The sequence below is a fragment of the Atractosteus spatula genome, chromosome 8 (assembly GCF_055471065.1).
Source record: "Atractosteus spatula isolate fAtrSpa1 chromosome 8, fAtrSpa1.hap1, whole genome shotgun sequence".
NCBI classification, from domain to species: domain Eukaryota; kingdom Metazoa; phylum Chordata; class Actinopteri; order Semionotiformes; family Lepisosteidae; genus Atractosteus; species Atractosteus spatula.
In genome coordinates this window covers 34,420,057-34,441,058 of record NC_142713.1, presented here as the reverse complement: position 1 = coordinate 34,441,058, position 21,002 = coordinate 34,420,057, and the positions used below count along the sequence as shown (strand labels likewise).

Sequence of the window (21,002 nt, the reverse complement as noted above, 5' to 3'; positions counted from 1 at the left end):
GCTCCGGTACCGTTTTCCAGATGGTAGAGGGTCAAACAGTCTGTACAGTATGTGGGGTCTTTGATGATGCTTAGAGCTTTTCTCAAGCACTGTCTGTCATAAATGTACAGTGGATGGGAGAGCAACCCTGGTGATGGACTTGACTCCAGTGATTACTTTAAACCATAATTTATTTTTAGAATTCTTTACAAATTCATAATTTGTGATTTTGTCATTTCATGTTTTTGTCAAGTTATGCATTTATACTAGTGCAGTAAGACGTATGAAACAAATCGACCCATGAAACCTTATACTAGAACTAGGAGTCAACTGATTATGCTCCCAAAACAAAGCAGTTTATGACGCATAGACATTATCCCTAAAACTAAATGTGAAGCCGTCGGTGTTACAAAACAACAATCCAAGTCTGCACATATTTAAAATAGTTAACATCAAAATTTCAAAATAAACAATAAAACCTGATCTATTCATCATGCATCATATACATACACTATATATACAGTATGAGAGCACTCATACAGAATTAGAATAGAGATAAAGATATTGTGTTTTATTTGCTTGCATTTCAAGTGCTACCTAGTGGAAAAGGCAGAATGATATTGAGCACATTAGGTAATTCATTTACACATCCATAAACTGCGCATATTAACCAGTTTCATTGAATATGTACTTGAATTACTCATAATTCTGCAAAAAAATTGCACACTGGGATTTACTGTGCATATGTGCATATAGATATGTTTATTATGTATTCATCTATTTACATTGTCTCATGCAGAGTATTTTTTACTAAGTCTAACTTTTAGCAATCTAACTAGCATGGACTATGTAACACATTTTAAAAAGCTATAACTATGTAAGACCTAAATACTGTATTTCTAAGAAATACACATACTCATTTTACCATTACCATTAGGTGCTAAAAGGATTTTCATTTCTATTAACCAAAAACAAATCTGGTACTTGTCAGTATTGTTTTTCTTTTTTCAATTACACTAAGATTTGTGTTTGGTCCACTACTCTTAAGTATTGCATTAGTATTTAAAAAAGAATAAAATGAGTAAGGTTTATGGGCCTCCTAGACACAAGAGGCTTCCAAAAACATAAAACATCCTTTGATTTTAATGAGGAATCATCTGGGATGCTTAATCTCTAAGATGCACTTTATTAATTGCTACCACTGAAACAGTAGTGTCTAGCAAACACTTAATTGGGCAATACAGCCATAAAATCCACATACAAGGAGAAGCTCAATAAGATATAAATCTTGGAACTGTGTATACCAATGTTAGTGGTTCCATGTTATCTTCTTTAGGTGCAAGATGGGGCCATGATAATATACTTATTTACTGCCACAATGACAAAATCACATTTTCTGATTAAGGCTTCTCATTCTGCATTAAATAGGCTTGTATTGTTCCTTACCTGTTTCACATCTGATGCCAGTAAAACCTTGCTGACAGATACAAATGTTCGGAGAAATACAGGTGCCCCCATTTTGACATCCATCTTCGCAGAAAGCTAAGCAATGAACCATAAAAAATATTATTCTAAAATTCCACATTAATAAAAAAAAATATCCCCACCTAGTGCATTTGTATTATTATTTCTCTCTGTTTCTCTATTTTGGACACTCTAACAAATGATGTAGCTGTAGACAGACATTACACAAATCTGTCTGTTAAATTGTTATTTACTCTTTGATCCATATTTTTCTAACTGCCTCTATGAGGACTTCTCAATACTAAGGACACATGGTTTACTTAAGTGCTTTACAAGTCCTATAAAATTGGCCTCTATATACTGTACAGTAGGTTAGAAAATCCTTTGTATTTATGTCTGACAGAGCAGAAAACAGGATGGTTTTCATGTTGTGTTTACTTTTCTGAGATACAGAAGAACAAAATGGGGTGCAAAAAATAAATCGGTGGACAAGAAATGGGTTTAATGTAAAATATTGATTGAATTCTCTTACCTTTGCATAGAGTACCATTACCAGTGTATCCGGGTTTACATGTACAGCTGTGGCCTCCTACAGTGTTGAAACACAAAGCATTTTCATCACAGCTGTGTTGTCCAGTCATACACTCATCATGCTCTGAAATAAGAAAGAAAATCAGGAATGTAACAGTTGCCATCCATTGCTTTCATTTACAATTTCTGATCGGACTTTGTCAAGAAAGTAATAATTCGTGTGTACAATTCTAATTCTAGTTTAACAAAAAACTTTTTTGTTTATCTTGTAAAAATATTCAAACCTTGGATGTAAAAAAATGTAGTTCTGAGCATTCATTTTAGAATTTAGTAACAAAGGGACAGAACTGATTGGGTAAGACAAAAATATAAATGAGATATACTGTATACTGTTATAAATTATAAAAAAATATTTTGGAACAGAATACTTTCTCAATTTATGACTTCAGCAAATTTTAGATCTATAAAGTCCCCTTACTAATTGTTATTTAGTACACAATTTACAAAGAAAAAAATAACATTTTGATTCAATCCAAACAGTCATCCTACATTTTGCATTTTGGATAGTTCTGTCTTTTCTGCCTGTTGTTTACCATCCTATGTATTTTCTATGGGATTCCCATTTCTGAAAATGTAAACTCACAATTTACAAATGCACTCCAACTGACCATTAGTGAGATCTTAATCCCACAAGGGATACAGCTTCAATCCATGCTGTTTGGTGCTGCAGATGCTTTCATGAATATTGCTGTTTGAAATTTTGAGCCATAGAGCCTACAGCCATTAGTCTCTGAATTCTGCACTAAAACATTACTAAAGCAAGAATTTAAAAACATGAAGTAATGTAAAAATGTGAGTCAATGGTCCTAGGTGTATGAGGCTGATAAATTATGTAAAAACACAATAAAAATCAGCCAGTAAAATATATTTTCCCTTTCTTTAAAGCATTTTGTAACAACAGATATTTTAGGTCACAGCATTACACCATTCATGTAGAACATTATATGTTTCACATCAGTATTAAGAACATGATTATTCGTATGTGCCCCAAATGTGAAACTGACAGATTTTGAATAAATCAGCTGCAGTCCCTATCGCAGTGTAGGAGAAATTTATACAACACTCACATGACATACAATAGGCCAAGCAATTGTTTTCACCCTATGTAACCATGAGGACAACAGAGGAGCTAGAATAAGACAGATGGAGGGTTGATTTAGCACTCACTTACAAATCCCATGCTTACCCATTCCCAACAAAATGCAGGGGTCTCTTTTGCTCAGTGGCGAGCATCACACTCCACAGCCACATGACTAACAGACAGTTGCCCTTTAAGGAATCCCAGATGCCCCTACCAAATTCAAACCATCAATTTCTGAACTACAATGCACACCATAATCTCCAAGCAAGATTTTAACTGGCCAGGCTACTTTTGAACAACACATATTTGTGTTAGGCATTTACGAATTATTTAATCATTTAGAAGTCTTTTCTTTCAGATAATTCTTTGCCTTTTAGAAGTACAATTATTGCTTTGAGTCATTGACAGTATGTACAGTAGTATTCAGAAAAAGGTGAGCCTGTTTTAATTGTATACAGTGTCTGTCATTAACTGGAAAATGACAGATTGTTACATTAATATATGTAACAGTCTGTTACATTAATATATAAATCCTTATGCCATCTTTATAATGAACATTAAAAACCTTTTCAAGCATATACTGTAGCACAGCGCTGTATGCTCCTCATTTATTTATTTTTTTTTTAATTTACACTTCATAGGCACAGGAATTAGATAAAGGCTAGTCAAATAGTAATGTATTGCTGTATATTCTCTGGCATTTGTAATCTTGTATTTTTCATCAATTCATTCATTCATTTTCTAACCACTTCTTTCAACTCACGGTCACTGAGGAACCGAAGCCTATCCCAGTAGGCAATCGGCGCAAGGCAGGATACACCCTAGATGGGACACCAGTCCATCTTAGGGCATCTTAGGGCAGACACACAAACACAGACAAGCACACACTCCCACCTACAATAGGGCCAATTTTCTAGAGAATAATTATCCATGAACCGTGGGAGGATACTGGAGCACCCAGAGAACTGAAACTCATCCAGAGAACAAAATCCATGCTGATAGCACCCAAGGTCTAGAATTGAACCCTGGGCCCCAGCACCACAAAACAGCACTGTTTCACTGTGCTGTGCATTTTGTATTTTTATTTTCTCCAAAATTATTTAGTAAAATATAGAACAGTTTCTTTAGGAGTCATATTTTCAGACTGAAAAACAATATGTTGGTTATTTGGATTCACCCATGAATTTCATAAGGCCTTAGCAATGACCATGAAAACAAAGACATTTCATAATATTAAAAAATATTATTGCTTCAAATATTTTGTCCTAATTTTAGTTTTGTCTTCATTTTATTGTGTAATTAGGCAATAATATACTTATCAATGAGTTGTGTGTTCTCAAAAATTAAGATAATTTTAACACATTTTAATTAAAATGAATTCATTGTCTTGCATATGATGCTTTAGTCCAGTATATTTAGATGTTGTTTAGGAACAAGCAGAGCTTAATTTGATGTTGAGAAGTGAGAAGAAAAAACATTTAATTTGCAGAGCAGGTGAGCAAAGGAGAAATGGAGAGATCAGAAATATAAGGTAAAAGCATGGGAGAGAAAGGTGAAATAAATAAAACAGTAGGTACAGGTAGAAGGTTGAAAACTGAGCTAAACATATTGACATTCTGAAGATGAATTAAAGTTGAAAAGTGGAAGGCAGGGAGGGATATGGAATGAAAAATGAATAGAGATAGAAAAAGAGGTAAGCATTGTGTTGAGTGTTGCTGGGAATATATGAACCAAGACTAAGGATATTTGTGACTTTCTGATGTCTTGATTACACATGAAAAGACAGACACAAAGATCAGTGTAACCTTGGTCAAGAGGGATAAAATGGAGGACTGTTTGTAGAGATACAGTGTTTGATACTCAATGTCTCACATGTTCCCTCAAATGGTTGACCAGTTTTCTTCCTGTTTCAACAATGTGAGTTTGTTCTGAAACTCTCAGAGCAGGACGTGCAGAAGACTCTGAGCAGGGTGAAAATCCATAAGGCTGCAGGGCCTGATGGGATACCACCTCGCGTCCTGAGGACATGTGCAGCCCAGCTGACCACAGTGTTTACGGACATCTTTAACTCCTCCCTGTCACAGTCCATGGTCCCCACCTGCTTTAAAAAAAACACTATTGTTCCAACCCCCAAAAAGACAAAAGTGACATGTCTGAATGATTACCGCCCAGTAGCATTAACATCTGTGGTGATGAAATGCCTGGAGAAGCTGGTGTTGTCACACATCAACTCCTCCATCACAGAGTCCCTGGACCCCTTGCAGTTCGCCTACCAGAACAACAGATCAGTGGATGATGCTGTCTCCCTGGCTCTGCATACAGCCTTGGAACACATGGACATTAAGAACTCGTATGTGAGAATGCTGTTTGTGGACTACAGTTCAGCATTCAATTCCATCATACCCAGTCAACTGGTGACAAAGCTCAGGGGATTAGGTCTGTGCAACTCTGTCTGCAACTGGCTGCTGGACTTTCTTATCGAGAGACCACAGGTGGTGCGAATAGGCAATAAAACATCAACACCACTCACCTGAGCACTGGAACCCCACAAGGCTGCTGTCTGAGTCCAAGGTTGTACTCCCTATTTACTCACGACTGCACAGCAAGACACAGCAACAACTGCATCATTAAGTTTGCAGATGACACCACTATAATAGGACTGATCAGTGATGATGACGAGTCCACTTACAGGGATGAAGTTGTACAGCTGCTTAGGTGGTGTCATAGCAATAACCTGGACTTGAACATAAAGAAAACGAAAGAGCTAATAGTGGACTTTCAGAGACACAGGCCATACACTCACAGCCCACAGTATTGATGGAACGGAAGTGGAAACAGTCACCAGCTTTAGGTTTTTGGGAATTCACATCTCTAAAGATCTAACCTGGACTGTGAACACTGACTCTATCATGAAGAAGGCTCAGCAGCGCCTTTATTTCTTGAGGTGCCTCAAGCGATGGGGGATGCCAATACATGTGTTGGTGAACTACCGCTGCACCATCGAGAGCATCCTCACCAACGGGATCACCGTGTGGTATGGCAACACCTCTTCGCGAGGAAGAAAGGCACTGCAGAGAATGGTCAATATGGCCCAGAAGATCATCGGCTGCAGTCTCACCGAGATTAAACAGCTCTATGAGGACTGCTGCTGTGGTAGAATTCTGGCCATCACAGAGGACAGTCACCACCCCGGGCATGAGCTCTTCACCCCACTGCCCTCAGGCAAGAGATATAAGAGCATACGGACACTTACCACTAGATTCTTCAATAGCTTCTATCCACAAGCAGTGAGACTTGCGAACACATTTAGCCATCCCCCTCGGACCACACCTACACCATCACCATCTACCTTTTTATGATATCTTATCTATTGCACATCTCCAGTCATTGTTTACACGTCTGTATTGTTTACATTCAAACTGTCTACATGTTTACTTGCACATTGTCTATTGTTTGTCTGTATATTGTCTTGATGCACTGTTTGCACTTTGTTTTGTTTTTTACACTTGTTTTACAATCGAGAGACTTTCTGTAAGTAAGAATTCCATTGTACCAGTACCGGTTACATATGGCAATAAAGTTCAAGTTCAAGTTCAAGAATGAGGAGGTGCTTTCTGCATGAAATAAGTTTGCATGATCAAGGTAGCAGGAAATAGGGATCCTGGAAAGGCTGTAGCAATCCCAAGTTTGACAAACTCGCATTATGATAAATTTTGTTTCATGTTGACAAAATTTACTCTGAAAGAAATGTTCTACAGCATACCTGTGGTCTGTGTGCTTTTTGAGTTTTAATCACATTCAGATCATATACTAATCAGTTCTGTCTGTCACAGTTGCTGGGCATTATAACAATAGCATGGGTGCAAAACCCTAAAATTGACATTTTTAAATTACTGTACTGTTTGACAGTAGCTGTACAAAACTGTATTTTAGACATCTTTGTAAATTCCTCAGCTGATAAAAAGCAAAAGCCAACACAAATACAGTTACCAGGGATGCTGGTTCAAGGTCCAATTCAAGTGCACAATCACTGAAATGATCATGATCATGAATTGTTATGGCAGGACAAGAAGCAAGCTGTTAATATAAAGAAACCCTCAACTGACACCAACTTGAAGCAATTCTTTAAGGAGAAATGGACCAAAATTTCTAAAAGCAGATGCAAGAAACTGAAAGACAGATATGGGGAACAACTACTTGAAATCATTGCTACCAGGTAAGATTTCTGTGCAAGGAGATGCCACCAGTTCAGTTCATCCTTTATTAAAATTTTCATGAAGATATTTAATTATGTTTAAGGTATAAAATACACAAGAATATGGACCAGCCTAGGGAGTTCACAAACCTTTTTCTTAGCACTGTAAGCGTGTAAGGAGTGATATTCACGTTATGAAACAGGTTGTTTTGGCCATGGCTATACTCCATAGGGCCCCTGAGCAAGGCCCTTAAACCCAACTGCTCCAGGGGCGATGTACAATGGCTGACCCTGCGCTCTGACCCCAAGCTTCTCTCTCCCTGTCTGTGTCTCATGGAGAGCAAGCTGGGGTATGCGAAAAGACGAATTCCTAATGCAAGAAATTGTATAGGGCTAATAAAGTGATCTTATCTTATCTTGTTGTAGGGTTTTTTGTGAATTTACTGGGACAATTTATTAATTGTAGCAGTAAATCAGGACGTGATTCTTTTATGGCTACTAGAAAACCAATTGTCAGAACAGTTAGCGACACACACACGCGGATTCAATACACCGAACACAATACACTGATGACAGGTTTTATATTGAGGGTGACCAAAATTAAAGATATATAATCAGTTGAATTCTTGAGGTAGCAACATAGAATAACGGGCTACTTATCCAGATATGGATTTGTATTTCCCGAGGCACGAACACAAAGACCAGCTGGCAGGATCTGTTGCAGTGGTGTCCAATCAGCGTCCTCGGGCCCGGTTGTGGCTCGGTGCCAAACCAATCCTGGTGCAGCTCCGAGTCGTGGAAGAAGAAAGGAGAGATTTCTGCTGCTGCAGCATGCTAGACAGCATTCTCTCCAAGGACCTACTAATAGTGTGGCTGATTAGTAGTTCTCTGTGCACAGCGGGTGACTGTGGTCCATGCAAACACTCTTTGGAGGGGAAGGAACTCGGTTCGCTTCCAGCGTAGAGCTATGGCTATATAAAAACTTATGCAGATTGTCGACAAAGAGTCCAACTGTATGTCGCTCTGGTGATCCGATGGGCATTCACGGTGGCGCCAGGAATTCACGAGGCCAGCTGCAGGCAAAACCTTGGGTAGATCTGTCTTTACATACGAGCTTCCTCTGGCCTAATGCTTGGAACAAGTGCGAGTACTAGCACTCACACAACACTGGCAGTCATGTGATTGTCCAAGTTGAGCACGAGAACAGACAGAGTAGCTAGGTCTGGGGCCTGTGCATCAGTTTTTAATGAGGAACAATATGGCTGTTGATTACAATTAATAATAATTAGAATTATTATTATAATATACAGTAATAGATTGGTCGATTTTGGCAGGCATTCAGGACCCATGCGCCCTGCAGGTTCCTGACTGGTTGGTTCCTTCTAGGGATGAGTAACAATGAACTCTGACCCTACGACTGCAATCCACATGTTCTTAAGAATCTCAGAGACAGATAGGTGCCAGGAATGGCCATTGATCATGATAGCTGGGCCGCCTCCCCATTCTTGGATGGTTCTTTATCAGTAAAAAAACACTTTAAATCAGAAACCACATGGAATGGCTTCTGTGTGTCCTGCACCACAGAGATGAGAGAGAGCGGCCTCTGGATGAGGCATGGCAACACTTAATCCTGTCTTATTAATAAGCATTGCCTCTACAATGTACAGTATAAGGAGAGCATTCATGTTCTTGTTTAAAAGCAACTTACTGTATAAGCTGTAGAATAAAGACAGAAAGTATGTTCATTTGGAAATGCTTTCCAAACCAAAAGACCAAATTTGAAAAATTTAGGAAACATGAACATTTTTAATGCATTTTTTTTCACAGACAAAAATCAGTTTTTACAATTATCTTGCAGTTTAAAAATGTATTACGTGACTATATTTGATTTAGAGATTTATGCTATTATAAACGTTGCTTGAGTTTATCATATAGTATTCCCTACCAAATACTGAAGCAGATATAAATGTGTTTTCATCAATTAGAATGACCTTTACAGAATGGTTTTGAAGACAAAATTGATAAAGTTTACTTTGTTTATCATCAGGACTAAATACTATATACATCAAAAGATGACTTCAAATTGTAAAACACAAGAGGAGGTCAATAGTTGCTCAAACTGACCTGAGCAAAGTCACACAGCAAAGGCATAAATCATAAAATCAGAAGCTTTAAAATCCAGTTGCCTTCACAGCCATAAAATACAGCTCATCTTTGACAAATCAAGCCATGGACTACATCCTTGATTAAATCCATCACTCACATTCATCCTGTTGGATAGACTGGTTCTCTTTTATGCAAATTTTAACATTTTAAAATCTATATTCCTTGAGTTTCCTTTTCTCTCTTTAATACTATTATTTCTGTCTGTGATGGCATCATGGGTATGAACATTGTGTACAGCAGCTGCAGACTAAGCACTTCAAAGTTAACTACTTGTGACAGCAGGCATGTCCTATGCCCATCGCAGTCACCAAGCTGTGACAGGAAAAATGACACCAATTACCTTCTATAATTACAATTTCTAACAACAACCTCCCTTGTGAACTCTGAATGGGCTCTTGAGTTTCCCTGCTTTGAAAACAGCACTGTCATTTGAAAATCAATTGTATTTTTGTTTTACTATGAACATTTACTTGCTACCTGGTAAGATTTTAAAAGATAAAAACAACATTAAGTGATACATTAAGTGGTCATCATGACACCACTATTTTTTATTGTTCCTTTTTTCTTTTATGTTTATGTAGTTATTTTCTTGATTTATGTTTTGCTTTGCACTGTTGCAATTCCCCATGCCAAACACAGCTCTGAATCAACAGCAGCTATGCAATATACATAATTATAGAGCTAGCTTTTAAGTCACTATCAAATAGCCGGGTGCAAATTATTAAAATATGTATATTAGATGCTCAGTCGTACTATGTAATCCTCTTGAGTTTTAGATGCTATCCAGTGTGGACTTATTCTTTACTTCAGAACAACTAGCTGGGGGGAGGACAAGTAGCAAAAATTATAATGTGTTCTTTCTATACAGACCAAGGGAATATTGTGTATTATAATCTTAAATTAAATCCATTTACAGTTGTAACCTAAACAAGTCTAATTGAAAAAGTGTTATAAAAAATGCAACAACGCTCTGCTTACCCTGTCCTTCTCAAAATAAATTCTAAAATATTACTTTCCTTATGATCCCTAATATTGGAAATATAAATGATTCATTCTCAACAAGCATATTTATCCTTTATGGGCATAATTATATACAGTAGGTAAGGAACATTTGACAAAATATTCTTGTGAAATATAATCTGACCATAACCTGAAATACTTCTCTTTCTGGAAACTATAAAATATCAAAGTCCATTTATGTTCTATGCTGTTGATTTTGCATTATTTGGGGATGTATAATTTTCCAGTTCTTTATCATTACAATTGTTGATGAAACACACAGTGAAACCACAAACTGTTAAACAATTCATAAAAACAGTTTTGTCTACGTGTAACCAGGTGATGTGGGTGGCACAGGAGTCAAGAACAGTGCCTTATGCATAAGGGTAGTTAGACCCTTGTGACCAGCTTGTTGTACTCCCAGCTTGTAAAAATCTCTGGAAAATTCTCCAATTTGTTTTTCTATTTTCTGTTAGAAAATAAACTTTTAAAAATGACAATTTGAACCAATTTGGTTGTACAGTATCTGACAACCATATGCAGCCGTGGTATTTTAAGGATTCACTGTGCAACCTGGCAATTTTAAAGACTAGTGCAGTCCAGCATCAAATTATTCATAAAATTAAAAAAAAAGCAGTGACGCACTGCTGTCTGCAGCACTTTGGTACCTACTGCAGTATACCGTCCTGACACCTCACGCATTCTAGGATCTGTATAATGAAAGTGACTTGTGAATGATAAAGGAATAAGAACATATGAATATCCCCATGCTCATTTTTAAGCTTCTGATCATGGTGATTGTGAGCTGGAAATCATCTAAGTAATCTCAGCCTTCCCTGACACTCTGCTTCAGTGGTGGAAGGCAAGCGCTCTTATCTGAGGATTAAAGCTGCTGAGCAACCATGTACCCTAAAGCCCTAAAGCTAATAAAATTAAACAAGTAGCAAAGATTTATACTATGTCTTTTTAATGGATTAAAGGATAATCTTTCGAGCCAGTGAGTTCCAAAGGTATATTTGTGAACAGAAAGTTTAATCTTGACCTTCATACCCATGAATAAAGCTACTACTCACCACTGTATTTCTACAGTAGTCCTGAATGGAACCTGGTTCTCTGGGCAGAATTTACCATTTCAAAGGACCCTCAGTTATTTTGTCACTCATTAATGAAGTAAACTCAATAACTCAATAAATGATACTTTCATCCTTGTTTTAAAATTTTATGTTTATTATCACAGCCTTAAATTATAGCCCAAAGAAATGTTTACTATGAAATGTAACAAAAGAACATTTAAACAACTATAGCTTAAGCACCCATGCATTTCAAGAGGAAGACCAATGGGGGGGAACTGTTCTTGAATGTCCACTACATCATAAAACTATATTTTTTCAGCTTAAAACACACTATGGTTCCCTGATATCGCCACAGGTAACTATTCAAGCAACTGACAACACTATTTGTCCCATTTATACTTTAACTACCACTGGGAATGATCAAGCTTGCTATAAAGTGTACCCTCTTATTTTTTACTGTCTTAAAGGGAGGTTTGAAGTTACTTATGTCATGCTAAATTACTTTTACATTGAATTGGTAAATGATTTACTGTTTTAGCCTTATATAATTTGATATTGTTGTCTGGTTTGGTATATTGATCTTAAGTTGTTAAAAGCTGTCAAGTAACAGAATGGTTATAGTGTACAGTAGACAGATATCTACACTTAAGAATGTACAGTATAGAGATTTTTTAACATGGCAAATCGGACTAATTCTCCTATCCATTGTAAATCATATAATTATACGGAAATAGACTGAACTAAACAAATGTCTGTTACAACAGAAAGCATCACATGCTAAACATTAGCAATCACGTCATGCTGAGAAGGCATTGCAATCATATAGTGAGATGCAGAAATAGCAAAGATTTTTCAGCTGTGGAAATCTTTGCAACCATAATTTGAATATGTCTATTTGCACATAGTAAGTAATAAAAAAAGTAGTCTACATTTTTTGGAAATATGAATTCTTAGTGGACAGTAATCCACTTTTATGTACACAACTCTAGAGATTTGTTTGTGTAGCCTTATTAGTCACAGGAATATTACATAGTAGTTTAATATTGACCGAATGTTCATTCTCCTCTTTCTAAAGCATTTGGGTAACTGGTAATTCCCTTTGGACTACTTTGAAATCTAAACCAGATGTCCAATTGCCATTAATTATCTCAGTCTATTGAATCTATTATATCAACAATAATGGGACAAGCTTTCTAAAAATAGATTTGGGAATGAAACCAATTTGTTTTATCCTTATTAAGGGAAGACAAGGAAGCTAAAGATTTTTGATCATGTATTGTATTAATATATGAAATCTGTTTATTACAATACCAAAGTTATCTTTAAAGAAATTGGCACAGCATTGTACAGACATACATTAAAGCAGTTTAAGAGGTTTGTACTACAAATTAATATACTTTTTGGAAATATTAGGTTGAAATAGTAGGATTACATTACTCCAGCTCCAAAAAAAACTTTGCTTGACACACCATTCAGAGGTTTCCATTTCTTTTAAAGTATTCCATTTAAAAAATAACATCCACATTTCCAGACCTGCTGAGTTACTGTTGATACAATCCAATACAGCCACTGCACTCTGATCACTCAAAAATAATGACCAGCTAGTAGATTTATAGTCTATGTCAAGGTCTGGGCACTCAACTTCTTTTCAACCACTGTATCTGACCATATGGAGCCTCTGCTTTGAACCACTTGTTTTTCTAAAGAGTGAATAAACTAATTTTTTAATCATTATGTAGGCATAATGAATACATTATGGAATTAAATAGATTTCAGTCCCAAGCCACCTTTGCCTTCTTTGTACATCTTGGATATATTCTAACACAACCCTGAGGGTTATTTATTTAAAAAAAAACAAAGTATGCTTTAGTAGGGAGGTATATAATCAGATATAAAAGATTACATTGGTAAATTACTTAGGAAGCAAAAGTAAACAGTAACAGTTACAGAAGTATTTTTCTTTAATTATGTTTTTTGAAGCAATGTTAAGAAACAAATTTGACTATCAGCAAAAAAAGATTATAATGAAAGATGATAATTAAAGTACTTGTTCTGCTAAACATATTTCTTAATGTGCAGTAGACAAAATGTTTATTTGTAAACATAGGTACTCAATGTCGGAATTAAACAATGAAATGTAATAGAGCAAAGCTAACCTACAGAAAAAAATACTGAATTCGTTATGACTTGATAGGCATACTAATATTTAAAGAAAGATAAAGAACAATACACGGAACTTATTAAAATGGATTCTTTATTGCAGCTCAATTCACTTTGGTTAAAGAAATACAGTGGAGTGGAGCTGGAATAACGATACAAGAGATAGAAGATAACTTTCTACTTTTTAATAAATTATTCTCACTTTTACTGAATTAGGTGAGGAAAAAACTGACAATTACTGGATATAAAAAAGCGGGCTAGTGACTATCTTAAACTTGTGGACAATGTTTGAGAAAAAAAACATCTGTTTCAAAGACTCCATTTATACAGAGTAAGTATGGGAAGTAATCTTTTCATTTGTTACACATGAGATAAGAAAATATTGAGTTCAAGTCCTATTAATGTGTTTTAACAACAAATGTTGGGTGCTCCAAGTTTAATATGTTTTAAGTTAACATTGCCAAAATAAACTGATTAAGAATTTACAATGAATGCACATTTAAAAAGACAAATTACAGTAATTAAAATGAGAACAGTCAAATATGTCAGCATGGCTTACGTGAGTAATGAACATTGTCTGGTTCCCACTGGCTGCTGTACTACTTCATTAAATCCATTTATTAATCTGGAATCATCTAACTTAAGAGAAATTGTGGTTGCTGAAAATAAAAATAAGTATTATAATGTTTCTGAAAGTACTAAATGATACTAATTTATAATATATATATAATAAACATTAAAAATAATATATTTAAACAGCTGGTAGTGGTAGCTGAAAAAAAATAAGAAACAAACTAACCTCTTAAGTTTTGATGTGCACATTTAACTAATTTCCCCATGAACACTTGCTGTTGTTATTGAAATGGAAAATGAATTGCAAATCACAGTAAAGCATTGGCGGTTAAGAATTCTCTCCTATCACTCTGTCACCCTGTCATGGGAAGCCAGGGTTCAATTCCTTTTGTTCAAGTTGTGCTTGAACAAAATTGTCCCCAGGTTTAATAAAGAATTCTTTCTCTAATAATAAAATATAATAAATAACATGTATAATATAGTGAAACTTTTTAAATATTTTATACACCACAGTATGTTAAATATTACGTTTACATTCACGATCTCTTAAGCCCCATAGCGGTGGCCCAGCACACAGAAAGGTTTCAAATAATCGCATCATTTTTTGTAGTGGGGACTTGTCAGATATAAAACTGCGAAAAACATACTGCAGTGATTTCCCTTATTTATGCGTTGCAGAGTACTGATATGAGTACAGATTTACTGCAGCCCCATTAGTATGTTACTAATGGCACAAATAAATGGACAACTACATAAAAATATTTAGCTTTTTATTATAACAAAATATAAGGATATTTTCTTCCTAAATTTCAGAAATTATGTAGTGTTTCACACAGACGTTCTAACTGCCTCTCAATCACCCCGCCCCCCCCAGGAACTGGCCCAGCAGCTAGGTTATTATCAGCCATTCAATTGTTGATCATTAGTACTTACAGATGCAGCTATTCAAAGTTTGCGGTACAAACCCGTACCGCATGCATCTACTGTACCCACAAACCACCGCGGCGTACCGCGGTACGTGATTGACTGGCCAAAATGACTGACAGGGGTACTCGTGGTGCATTGGTTGGTATGTATAGGCTGCGAAAAGTTTCACAAGTAGAGGTCTTTAAAATTAGGCTGGGCAAACGATTTTTTCATTCTTAAAAAAAAATCAAAAACGAGATATAATGATGTGTTCCTGCTTAGACATTGCATGACTTTAAAAGCTATAAAAACAGGTTTCGATAACCACTTTTTATGCGTGAAAAACAGGTGATTTTTCTTCCTTGTGATCAGCTTAGAATCTCTGTGTACGCTGTAAGGTTTTTACTTCTTAATTAAACATTTAAAATACATGAATTTCATAAAAACAACACACATTTCGAATAGAAAAAATCATATTCTATTGTCTTCCTGGTATGTAGACCAGATCGGCAGGTCTTTTTTCCCCCAATCAGAGGCTCCGAAAACAGCGTGCCGCCCACTGCGCTGCGTCACAGGGGGAGGTGGCACCGAGATGGAGGAAGAGCGGAGCTCAGTATTGCACAATGGCTGTAAAGCACCCATTGTGTTTTTATTTTTTAAATAAATTTTAGAAAAGTGTCATTTATACAAAAAAGTTGCATTTAATACCACTCGATAGTTATATTAATAGAGATAAGCTATTAAAGCTATTAAAGTTCAGATCAAAGATCAAACAGCAATATCTCATACACTGGGACTGGTCTGTGGTCTGTGATGTGGTTGAGTGTGAATTGTGGCGCTCTAGCAGGCTAGCTGGTGTCTGTGTGGTTCGGGCTTGCTGTGCCGAAAAATTCTTGTAATTATTATTCTAATAATAATAATAATTATTATTATAATTAATAATTGCTTACACTTATATAGTGCTTTTCTGGACACTCCACTCAAAGCACTTTACTGGTAATGAGGATCCCCTCGACCACCACCAATGTTTAGCATTGTTCTTGTAATTCTATAGCATTGTATAGGAATGCGTGCTATGAAACCTAAGTGACCAATTGTATTAAAATAAGTTATCTTTAGCAAATAGGGAGGTAGGAGAATGTGTGTGATTTTGGAACACTGCCAATTTTGTAAGCACAGGAAAGCGTGATAGATAACAGAAAAATATTTAAGGACTGCTCTAGGTTAATTTGAGAAAAATACACAGAGCATCTCTGTGTTTCACTCCCATGAGCATGAAATAAAAACTTTTAACTTCTGAGATGGACTCCTGAAACTGGGAAAATGCAAGGTTGCTAAAACAGGTAAGCCCCACACTATTGGTGAAGAACTTTGTTTACCGTTGGCAAAAGAACTGACACATACAGTATTATGTGTGAAGAAAAAGCTGCTAAACAGCTCGACACAGTCAAGGCCAATTCACACAGTTTCTGAAACATTTTTAGTAGTCCGTCTCACGTCCGACTCATGGAACAGATCCGCTTCCATTTTAACCAATGTTTCAATCCACACTGGCTAGGCGAGATGCACATCTCACATCCAGCATTTTTTTATGCTCCGAGTCTATTTTGTTTGCACTTGTGCGTGTGAGTGAAGTAGAAACCCCATAGAGATCCATTCAAATCACACAAAACTCACACTGTCCATTCCCTGTGAACTATATAAGCACAATCTATAATAATATTATGATCATGCTGGCCCAGAGTGGTCCACTGATACCATGACATATTTCACTTTGTTGTCACTGGCATAATAACTAGCTGATGACACCGACACGGATAAAGTATTGTGGTTGTTTAGCCACAATAAACATAGATCTGTTGTTTGTCCCTATCAGCATTAAATGTACACAGTATTGCATCATACTTCATACTAAAGAAGAATCCAATTATTTATTATGATATTGTCTAATCTCTCCCTTTTATAGTATTTCAACTTGATACTTTTGGGATATAAAATCAAGTCTGTCCTACTGCCCATAAATAAAAAATAAAAACTGATGTATTCTAATCAACATTTTTTTTCAGTTCTCTGTTTATCCTCCCTCTCCCTCCTATGGACTGAACTACATTGCACTCAGTAATTTATAAAGGTGTGTGGAGTTACAGATTACAATATTTAATTCATTCTGATTGTGAATCACAATGTAAATTGTGATATGGTCCCATTTTTTCTGAATATGCATTTTCGCAATATGGTTGTTAGTGGAAAAGCACACTAAAGTCTAAACCAAATCTAAACCAAGTGGTATTTGCATTATCATGTTTTTCATAATGCTAGTCTTTTATACATGTTCTTTTATTTCTTCCCCACAGAGGTGATCTGGAAATTTACAATCCAGCAGATGTCATAAAAAATATTCTTGTACATTCCAGGAACTCCAATCATGCTTTAATTTACTGGTTACATATTTCTTCTTTATATGTCTTCATTCAGCACTGCAAGTTTATGGTGTTCCCTAGGGCACAGACCTACCATTTTCTGCCTTACATGCATATGAATGCAACTTGTCTCTTTGTGCTATACTCATCTTACAAGATCATCTTATAAACCACTAGAAATCATTGTTATCTGGAATAGGGATATTGGCAGATGAAGATATTATTTGGGATACTGTTTAAAGTACTTTAAAGTTGGCCTTTAGAAACACTGACCATCAGTTGATTCATTTGAACTTATTTTAACTATTCATGGAACATTTTTGATTTCTCCAATTACCCTCACTGACACTTGTAGCGGCATGGCTTATTAATAACACAAGAATTAAGTTTGCTGCTCCCTTGCCCTCTCTCCCACATCTCAGTGGTGCTGGATACAGAGAGAACATTCCATTTGGTTCACATTTAAGGTGTTTTTCTAGCTAATACAGTTTCCTGATAAGGAACAACTCCCAAGGCTGAGATTCTCCAGCCACCCTAATAAATGGTCATCTCTGGCGCCTTACTGTCTGTGAGATTCCTTGGGAGAGTCTCATCCCAGGTTGTTTACAACCCTAATGTCAGGGAGCATTGTTACTCATCCTCCACCTAGATCAGCCAATCAGGAACTGGTACAGCAGGGTAACCCCACGTGGGTCTCTAATGCCTGCGGAACATTCAACCAATGAACGACCATAGTTCCTCCAGATAAAACAGGCAGCACAGGGCCCAGAAGACGGCTCCTCCAGGACATTCTCAGACTCAGCTCAGACAATCATGTGACGGCCAGTTTGTCTGAGTGCCAGGACTATACTTTGTTCTAAGAGTCGAGACCGGAGGTCGCCCGGGTGTAACCAAAGGATCTGCCCGAGGTTAGCCCAGCAGCAAGCCTCGTGAACCGCTGGTACCCACCGCGAACGCTCACCGCGAACTGTCGACAGCTGAATCTCAGTATTCAGGACTAGTGCTACACCGGGAACGAACTTGTCTTCTTCCCATCTAAAGAGTGTGACTTGCTTGGACCCGCAGTCAATTTTCATGTGCACAATCTCTGCTAGTTAAGCCAGGACTGACTAGCCAGTCTTCAGAGAGCCCACTGCCAGCGCGTCGCAGCAGGATTCTCTCCCTCCTTCTCCTACACCTCACACCTGACCAGCACTGCCTGGCACCGGGCCAGAGGACGCCGATTGGATGCAGCAACAGCCTGTCGCTGTTCTTTTGTGTCTGTTGGAGATCTGAATCCACACAGATTGGATGAGTATTCAACATTCTGCATTGCAGCTTGAGAATTCAATTGTTACCTCAACCTGAGTTGATATCAATTTAATTCCTATGAGTGATGTACTTGCCTTCGAGTATTCGAGTGTAGAAGTTGTAATCAAAGTTCATTTACAAAACGGTATAAATGAATGGTATACTGAATGTATGTCCCTCTTGGTATTTATAACTTTTCGTTATTGAATATATACCTTTTGTATTCTGCTAACCCTTACTCCTAAGATCTGTTATGTTTATATGCACATTTTATGTATTAATAAATGTATTGTCGTGTATTAGTATCAGTGTGTGTGTGTTGCTGAGTTATCCCGCAAGGTCGGTTTTCTAATAGCCATCAAAGAATCATTTTGTGACTTACTGCTACAATTAATAATTGCCCCAGTAAATGCACAAAACCCCTACACACTGATCAAGTGTGCTTTGTTGTCAGAAAGCAAATGGCACCTTTTTCTGATGTGTGAGTGTTTAGATGCATCTTAAACATTCCTGTTTAGGGGAAAATACACTATCTCTTTTTTTCATGACCCATTGTTAATTTAGTCAGAGCAGTGGAGGTGGATTTGTCTGACATCACTGTAGCATAAAAGGATGGTTGTTCAGCACTGGTGGCCTTTGTATTCCCTTCTATGGTGTCAATGGGCCCTGTACTTTCTTGATGTTATTAATACGGAGTTTGACACAACGTCAGGGTGGCTGCTATCTGAAGTTGTGGAACAGTGAAGGAAGCCATCAAAACTCACCCTTAAATACTGTTTTCTGAGAGGGATTCTTGGGTTCTTCTGTGGATGGGGAGGGAGGAGGTTGACTCTTGAGGAAAAAATAAAGGGCTGTGGGGAGCAGGAAAGAGGGAGAAAGGGTGGATGGGTAACCGACAGGGGATGATGGGGGAGGGCGTTTTATAGAAATGTTTTTTCTATGCTACTTTTTTCTACCGTTTGCTGTTCCCTCCCAAACAAAGAAGATCATAAAAACATATGAATGGATTTTCCTTTGTTGACCCATCTTCTGAACATCCATGCCTTTGATTTTTTATTTAGGAAATAAAGGGAAAAACAAGACATTGGTATTAAGAAAGATCCCTGTTTAGCTCTTATTACTTGGTCGGAAATTAACCCTCAAGAGAATTTTCAGATTTTTAATGGTAGAAGCAACGATACCAATTAATTGGAACTCGTCATGCCATACTGTTAAGTAATAATTAGAAATGATACAAGGTTTACTATGGCTGATTAAGCACCTGCCTAATTATTTAAAATTGGGGATACTGTGAGCGCATTTGTTTTATACAGTAACTTCCCAAGTCACACTAAATATATAAGGTAGAAGCCGCAGAAGAAGAGGTTAAACACACTGCCCCAGAGTGTGTTTACTTGTACTTTCAAGATTGTTTTTTTATACACATTAATTAATTTATTTTTCCTTAGTTTACTTCACAAATCACGTAGTGCCAAAACCAGTGAAGAAAGTTACGGATTTTCAACTAAAGTTTATTAACTTTATTCAACTAATATAATTCATGAATACTTAGGCACAAAGACATGGACATGAATATAAAATGAAATGTATAAATATTATGTTTTCAACATAGCACATTTCAGAAATTTCATTTGAATTTTAGAAATCAAGCTCACTGAAATCATGTAATTGAAATGTCCATGAAGTTACATATACATAAAGCACAAAAAGAGCTGTTTAGATATGCATTTTAATTCTTTCTGTATCTCATAACTTTACCAAAAAGAAAATAGTAGTTCAGGTGGGTAGCTGCGTCAGCATGCGTAGGCTGCAAAGGAACAAGTAATAGGTTTATTCCATGCTGAAAAAAAGAAGAAAGAGAACACAACGTTTCGGCCGTGGAGCCTTCTTAGCCTTCTTAGCTCACACCTGAAGAAGGCTCCACGGCCGAAACGTTGTGTTCTCTTTCTTCTTTTTTTCAGCATGGAATAAACCTATTACTTGTTCCAAAAAGAAAATAAATGTTTCATATTGATGTTTTTGCTTCATTAAATTTAAAATAATCTAAATCTTATCAACTCATTTTAATTAGTTTTATTATTGATAAAGAATGTTAACCTTTACTC

At 36.6% G+C, this 21,002-nt stretch overlaps 1 protein-coding gene across 1 annotated transcript in view; it reads right to left on the bottom strand.

The window, feature by feature from the left end:
• The window catches only part of LOC148829498 (protein kinase C-binding protein NELL2-like), a 145,988-nt gene that overhangs the window by 41,318 nt on the left and 83,668 nt on the right, over window positions 1-21,002 (bottom strand). Inside the window, exons 14-15 of the mRNA XM_088922767.1 lie at window positions 1,976-2,098; window positions 1,426-1,521 (exon numbers count right to left, since the gene is read on the bottom strand). Coding sequence (XP_088778893.1) covers window positions 1,426-1,521; window positions 1,976-2,098 — 219 coding nt within the window. The remainder of the gene's footprint in view (window positions 1-1,425; window positions 1,522-1,975; window positions 2,099-21,002) is intronic.